General features: G+C 39.0%; 1 protein-coding gene across 1 annotated transcript in view; it reads left to right on the top strand.

Moving 5' to 3' along the window:
- The first annotated feature begins 1,524 nt into the window (after nucleotides 1–1,524).
- Nucleotides 1,525–8,170, top strand: part of LOC122800223 (protein NO VEIN-like) — a 1,589,974-nt gene continuing 1,583,328 nt past the window's right edge. Inside the window, exons 1-2 of the mRNA XM_044069716.1 lie at nucleotides 1,525–1,530; nucleotides 1,869–2,066. Of these exons, the coding sequence (XP_043925651.1) occupies nucleotides 1,525–1,530; nucleotides 1,869–2,066 (204 nt within the window). The remainder of the gene's footprint in view (nucleotides 1,531–1,868; nucleotides 2,067–8,170) is intronic.

Here is an 8,170-nt window from a genome sequence, read left to right as displayed (position 1 = left end):
ATCTTAACGGGTGCACTACCTTCTTTAAATTCACTCATACATGGGGAAAAAAGTATAAATTACTTTGATACAACTATTTTTCAGACTAAGGAAGGTTTTAAGTCTAGAATATACAGAAAAAAATGGTGTAATAGTTGTATACATTACACCAGTAATCATCCTATGTTCCAGAAAAATGTTTGATTAAGGGACAAGCAGTGCAAATTGCCAGGTTGACTTCAGAAAGGAAGGTTCTTGAAGGAGAACTTGAAAACCTCAGAGGAATGTTTTTGGACAGGGTATAGCCTGTGGCTATTGTCCAGGATGTTCTGGACAAAGTGTATAGAGGGTGGGGTACTAGATATAAGGCCCTTTTGGGAAAGCCTTTAGATGAATTTAGTTAGCACAAAAAAACAGGAAATATCAAAAAGCATGTGTAATGGAATTTAATGGTTTCACAGGGCCTTTTATGAACATCATAAGGGCAAACTGGAGTATGCTTAAGGTTAACAAAGAATTACATGAGGTGGTAGGACAGGAGCCTACATTTTCTTTGGGGACAGGAAAAAATTTTAAAAGTGAATTTGAACAATTTGATTTGTATAACTTTAATATTAAAAAAGCTACTAGTTCATGTGGAAGATGCAGTGTCCATATATAATAAAGGAAGAAAATATATGTTTACAGAATGGACTGAACAGTAGAGTAGGGTTTTGTAAAGGTAATTGTAACACTAAAATGTTAATTTGGCCATTTGTGGAGGATGCCCTACATTCTGTGTAGGGAAAACGGAGAGGGCTTTTAAGGATAGGATGCATGAGCACCTCCACGACATTGTCTAAGAAAGAGACCAGTGTGCTATATAAACACACATTGAATTGTGCCTTTTTTAATGGTTTTAAATTTGGGATTATAGATGTTGTCAGTTAACCCGAGGGGGGCGGAGACATAAGGAATGTATTGTTAAACAAAACTTAAATGGCAGCTTAGGTTAAAGTGTACCATACATCCTGGTTTAAATGAATATATTGCTATTAAACCTGTATTAATGCTGAGAGCTTCACAAATTTAACAAAGCCACCAACACATATATCTATATATATATATATATATATATATATATATATATATATATATATATATATATATATTCAAGGTTTTTTTTGGAATGTATAATAATAATATTGCAGGTTTAATCGATATTTTTAAGTGTTTTTATTTACTGTTTTAATTTGTTTCATTGTCTTAATTGTGTAATTGGGTGTAATTAAGCACAGTATAAAAAGGATGAAATTGTGTATGGGGGCATCTGATGAAGTCTTGTACACAAGACAAAAGCACTAATTTTGCCTGTCAAAGAATTTTAACTACTGAGGGACTGGACCTTCTCTTCTATTTGGTTTTTACAATTACTATCGTGAATTCATTTGCCTTATGGCACCTACCATTAACATTTTCTACATTGTAATTGATGCCAGTTCCTTACTGGGTTTTTTTTTTTTCTTAGGTAAAACATAGCTGATTGGATGTTCAACAAAGTTGATCATGAGTGTATGTAATTAGATAATGCTGTCACTTTTTTTATTGTCATTATTTTAAAAATACTTTAAGGACTGTTTTGATGTGTATGCATGTTCTTTGTGCAGTTTTTCTGATCCTTTTGTAAAAAAGATCTTTTAAGATCCAGTTTAAAATTATCTTAATAAAATTGAAGGTGCTCTTGCTTACTGTCTCTGTATGAATAAGATGTGAATTGACTTGTCAAGTTCCACTTCTAAACCTGGTGCCGGATAGTTATTTTAATGTAGAATGCAAACCTGCATGTAAAAATTCATTGTTTGCATTGACTTTGCAGCATCTGTTTACACTGTCATTTTTCCTTATGATAGTCTTTTGAAGCAGTCCGGACAGTTTGCACTTTGCATGAACTTGGACAGTGCTTGGCAGCTCTGAAGAATAAAAAGAGATTTGAAGAATTGTGCCTTGGTCCCATCTGCAAGCAGCCTCTTATCCACAAGATGTTTAAAGTTCCTGGTACATTAAGGGACGAGGATATTGTTCAGATTGACACAGTTGATATTCTAAAGGTAAGGGACTAGACCCATTATGCTGAACATGGAAAATGTCAGCCTTGCAAAGAATTTGTTCTGAGAGATGAACATTGTACATAATGTGGTTTGTACTGACTTGTACACATTGCAGACTGTTCAACATTTCGCATAAGTCGGATTGCAAATAAGTTAACTTTTATTGCAAGTTTTAACAGTTAATGTGCTGTGTTCAACTAGGTTACTGTGTATAATAAAAAATGGTCTAGAAGATAAGGATACCTTGCAATCTCATGAAAGAGCTATGATACTTAAATATTCAATGGACATTCAAGATCTGAAGGATGTGTTTGAAAATTATTGGAAAGTATTCAGAACTTTCAGCATTATCTAGTAGCATACTAGGGACTCAACCAAATTTTATCTGTAAAAGAGATGTCAACTTAGAAGACAAATTTAAGAGTGGATTTATGGCAAAAAGTAGTGAAACAGCAACAGGGAATAGCACAAGAAAATGTGGGGTGCGTGTGCTATGTCATTACATGAATATGAAGGGTATAGGCAGTAAAGAAGTTATTGTAGTGCCCCACCATATTTAGAAGTTTAATTATGGGATTAAAATGTTTTTTACTTAGCCTGTTTTGCCATTTGTCCTACATTTTATATTGGCAGGACAGAAGTGTCTAAGGACCAGAATTTACCAGTATCACTGTAGTTTACATAGGAAGGACTTGATTGCTTCATTGAATTAACATAAATGTCGGAACGTTATCTGAGATGCTGGAAAAAGTTGATCTAGAGGGAAGAGGTGAGGATTGGCAAAACATATTGGAGTTAGAGGTCAAATGGCAAATAAGGTTTAAGGCCAGTAAACATCCTGAATTAAATGATGGTGTTAATTTAATGAGTATATTGTAGTGCAAGCCTGCTAAGTTATGAAATAATTCAAATGAATTTTATGCAGACAATACACAGTAAGTAAATGCACACACAGCCAGGAAATGGAACAGCTCGTTGTAAGTTCACCAAAGCAGATTCAATAAATCCAGGTAGGCACCAAACAAATTAAAATAATTCCTTTATTCAGAACCACAGAATGATAACACACAAGCGCTTTCGCTCAGAGGAATTCTGAGCTTTATCAAGTGACACCATGCTGTTAAATCAGGTGTCTTATATACCTTGAAAATCCTAGATTAATTAGAAAGCACTGCCAATTAACATTTTAAAGAGACTATGCACTTTTCCACATGCTTAAAAATTCCATTAAAACAAAAATGTATAAAAGTAGTGGTAGAGTATGCTTAAAATAATGCATTAATGCATCTGTTGCTGCTAAAAATATTAATAACATAAAAATAAGCAAAACATTGTACACTATTTCCCTGATGTTTAACTTTGTAGTAAAACTTGCTGTGTGCAAAAAATCTGCACTTCTTTTGAATATTGAAATGAGATGGAATGACTTGACAATACCAACTGTTGTTCGTATAATTGTAGTATAAGGCTAATGCCTAATGTGTGGGTATAACAATATTTTCTTTCCTTGGCCTCGTTGACAGCCCTGCTAGAAATGGAGAACACTGTATCTTAACTGAACTAAACTGTGCTATACAGTGGGTCATTCCTCAACAACAATTCCTTGTGTGTGCAGACAATACACAGTACTTAATGATAAAATTATTTTTAGTGTCTTGTATGACAATATTTTTTTCATTTTTTACTGTACTAATATACTGTATGGATTTGTGGAAGATTTTATTTAATGTTATGCAGTGTTGCTGTTTATTCTTTAAAATGATTTGGCTTTTTTAAGAGTATGGTTTGAAATTTCGGCATCAGAGGGCATGTGACTGTTGGTCTGAAAGTTTTAAAAGGGGTCTTGAAAAGTCTTGAACATTAAAAAGGTGAAAGTGGTAAACTTGATATATACCGAGTATTCTGGTTTCTTGAGTCAAAATGCATTTTTTTGTGGTTAATTATGCTTAGCATAAATTGATGGTTATTTCACTTGCATGGAGCAAAGGCAAGTAAAACTTGAGTTTTCTTTGTAAATTATCTTTGCTTAGTAGATTATGGATAGTACTTTGTCTACACTGTTAAAACCATTTCAGACACATTTATTGTTTGTTTCCATAATTTTAACTGAAAGAATTTTTAGCATTAGTTGTCACTCACAGCATAGTAAATCTATTCTAAATGCACATACATCATCTGATAGTTTAGCTCAGATGCTTAAAGTTGTGTGCAGATTTGATCCTGTATTCCTGAATGTGATGCCTTCGTCTCCATTCAGGAGGATTTTCAGCTCTGAGCAAGTCACGTTTAAGCGAACAGGCCTGTCCTTGAAGAGGCAGTTTTATTTAGTGGGGTTTCCCAGTTAACAGATGGATATATAAGTATTTGTATTAATGTTGCAGCTTAGAGTACCAGACTGGAGATGAAGTTTGACTTGTAACATAATTTGAGTGCATATAAGTGCATGAAATGCAGGCTTCAGTCCTGCTTTTGAAGTCCTACATTATTAGTTACATTAACATCTTGTATTTACATTTGTATTTCCATTGTGATGAAAGTTTATCCTGAACGTTGCTTCTGCCAAATCATGGCATTGACTTTAAATTGTTGCTGTTGCCCAAACCCAGCTTGTAAATTTAGTTTTTTGTGGGTTTTGTTTAGTATTCCCAGAAGAAATCACCAAATCTAACAACAAGAATTCTCAAGGATAACTGGGATTAATCCCAGTCCTTCACTGGAAGAGTTGGTCCTAAAAGTACTACTGAAACCAGAGACATAGAAGTTGGTGGTTCTGATGGGATTCTGTTAAAGAAATGTTAATGCTACTAGACTGTTTTTAGCTAATCATGAGCAGTGTGTGAAGTTCCCAAAAGACTAGAAGAAGGTAGCAGTTTTCCCCTTCAGTAGAATGGCATCATAAAACAGAAGTCCCCCCCCCTGGATTCATCTCTATTGTAGACACAGTAATGGGATCACTGCAGAAGGAAATCGTTTTAATAGTTTTAGGATGTTTGGAAGTCCATATGTACAAGACTGAAATAACACTGATTCACTACAGAAGATCATGCCAAAGATACTGCATCAAGTTCTTTGAGTGCCTAGTGTGTTAGATACCGGATGAGAGTGGAGACAGTTTCTGTATTAAACTTCAGCAAGGCTATTTAGTGCAGCACTTCGCAGCTGGTCATTGAGAAGATTAGATTTAATGGATGCTAGAATGGTAACCTTGGTAAAATATTGGCTAGGAAGTCAGATGCAGGTGATCATAGTAATTGCGGTTTGCTGTAGTATAGAGGAGTAACTTTTGTACCAGAGAGAGTCTGTACAATAGGTGGTCTTTTTCAGCATCTTAAGTGTCAGAATTGGTTGACATAAGATGTTAAAGGTTGGCAACTATGCTTGGCAATGTGGGAGGAATGGTTTATAGTTCAGCAACTTAAATTATTTGCAGAAAATGGAAGCAAGTGCACGTTGTAAACAGAAACTTAAGAAAATATATTGCTGCTAGAGAGGAAGATAGTAATGGCAGTAATGAAGTAAGAAAAGGACCCCAGAGAGTGATCCCAGGGGACCCAAAGGTAAGTAATTTTGTGTAGTTCTTGAGGTTTTGCCTTCATTAGAACATAAGCAGGATGAAAGCATTTCTGAGAAGGGCAAGAAAAGTGATTCATAGGCTGCACCCAAAGCCAGATGAAGAGTGTAACAGCTTAATTTGTAGTCTTTTGGGGGTGGCGAAGGATCTATTGAGTTGAAGAGGGACAGCAGTAACAGAAACTTTGCTTTGTGGGAAGCCTTTGAGTCCATGTGGCTGCTGTTTTCAAAAATATAGGACAAGAAGAGGAGACAGTTGTAATGTGGGTACTTCAAAACAGATACCGAGAAGGTGTTTCAGAGAAAGGAGTTCTATGAAAGTGATGGTCGTCTAGAAGCACCCACTGCCCCCTAGCAGGGAGATCTTCATTTTTCCTACAGCAGAGGAAAGTCATTACCAGGGACCAGTGGGTTTTAAATGTCATAGAAAGGTGATACTGTATTCAGTTCAGAAAAAAAAACTCCTGCGGATACCAGATTCCCCAGTAGAACAAGAGAGACTTCTTCCCCCTAATTCTGACGGAATATATACTGCAAGGGTCCATTTAGCTAGATGTGCATGTTACAGCCCTGATTTGTAGGAGTTCCTGCTGTGAGAGTCCTTGGCTGGCCCCATCTACCAGAGTAAAAAATCTCCCTTCTCCTGCTGGCGGACATTCTTTCCAACGTCCGCACGCCTGGGTATATAGGGAGCCAGCCGATGCCAAGATATCAGCCTTTTCTTGCCATCGGAGCCCGAAGCAGTATTTCAGTGCATCATTCGCTCCGCATCAGTGAGAAGTCGTTTGAAAGCTAAGTAACCCTGTTGGGGAACTCTTTCTTGCTTTAACCCATGTCAGATAAGGTTAACAATGGTCTTCGCTGTGGAATGCAAACCCCACACCGAGTCTTCCATTCACTGTTTCACTTGTCTAGGCCGTGATCAAGATGTTCCTAATTGTCAATCTGAAGTAGTTTACTTCATTTGCTCTTCAACCTGTGGGTCCTCAGATCCATATCGGATCCGACATGGCTGCATTTTCCAGCTACGGCTCTGAGCTCTGTGCTCCCCTTACCCATAATGCCCCTGTCTCCCTTCTCTTTTTAGATCTCGTTTGCCACCTGAGAGGAAGCATCGTGGTCCGAACTCCATTGTGGTAGTGTTGATGTTTAAAAAGTAACTTTTGACTTTTTTGGACTTTCCGACCTATCTTTTTCACTCCTAGCCTTCCTGTACCTTCTCAGGGTTCTTCGTAAACTTGTTTCTTGAAGGCTTTTTTATCTTCCTCCCCTCTTTTCTTTCCTCGTGGTAACGTGCGTCTTTCCTTTGAACCGGCTAAGGCATGGCGGACGCCCCAAAGCCTTTTTCAAAAGGTGGACAGTGTGGCCATAAGCTTTCCCTGGTGGATGGCCACACTCTGTGCTTGGTTTGTTTGGGGGTGGCTCACCTCCAATCCCCCTGTCCTGTTTGCACTGGGTTTAACCCCAGAGCACTTAAGGACAGGCGGGACAAACTGATTGTCAAGGGCCTGTTGCCCTCTACTGCTGGGATGGATGTCCCACCTCCCCCAGCTAAGAAAGCAGTGGGCTTTGTCTTCCAATTCTCAGCCTCTGGGACTCGCCCTCCCAGCAAGAGGCCCAGGGAAGGGGATAAGGTCAAGAAGGACCAGCCTCTCAAGGGCTCCCCTGACTGCTCGTCGGAGGCCGGCCCCCCGCTGAAAACTAAGCCTGATGTTCATGTTTCACTGTTGCAGTCATGACTGTAGGGTTCTCCCCTGCCGGCAGGCAGTCCTCGGTCGGCCAGAATCCCAAAGTCTGGGTCCAGCATTGGCTGTTCAACCATGCTCCCTGACGTCAGAGCGCCAGGAGTACAAAGCTGACAGCCGACGCCATCTTCTCCAGTCTTTCTTGCCGTGCGGTGATAGCAGTTCGCAAGTGCCGGTCGGCTGACTCCTGACTATTTTTTCTGATAAACTTCAGTCCTAAGATTTTCTTCTCCACTCAAAGCTAAGTACCCCGTTGGGGAAACTTTTTTTTGCTCCACTCCGATGTCAGAAAAAGTTAATAATTGTATTTCATGTGGGAAGCAAATACCTCATAAGGATTTTCATTCTTACTGTATTCCTTGCTTAGGCCCTGACCACGACGTAGCTAGCTGTTGGTTTTGTGCTAGATTCAATCAACATACAATTAAGCGAAGGTACGATTTTGCTTTTCATTACTTCGGTAGGTGCTTTAACTACAAAATGTCGTCTGATACGGTTCCGGCTACCGGAGTTCACAAACGTCGCAAGGATAGACAGGCCTCCGAGGTCCAAATCTGATGATAGCGCACAAGCGGAGCCAGCTTCAGGTTCGGCCGTCGTCAGTGAGGCTCTTTTGCAGCCCCTGTCGTTGGCCATTTCAGAACCGACGGCCGAAACGGACTCTCATGAGGAGCCAACCAAGCCTTTAAATATTTCTATTGCAGGACCTTCGGACAATGCTCCTTTGGATGGGTCCGGAGCCGCTGTGCAGGTACCGGCTTCCGAAGGGGTTTTCAGGCCTACTCAGCT

Source organism: Protopterus annectens, chromosome 4.part0, assembly GCF_019279795.1.
Source record: "Protopterus annectens isolate FY-2018-M chromosome 4.part0, PAN1.0, whole genome shotgun sequence".
NCBI lineage: Eukaryota > Metazoa > Chordata > Ceratodontiformes > Protopteridae > Protopterus > Protopterus annectens.
Note: the sequence above shows the minus strand (reverse complement) of the source record. Positions and strands in the feature narration are given on the sequence as shown.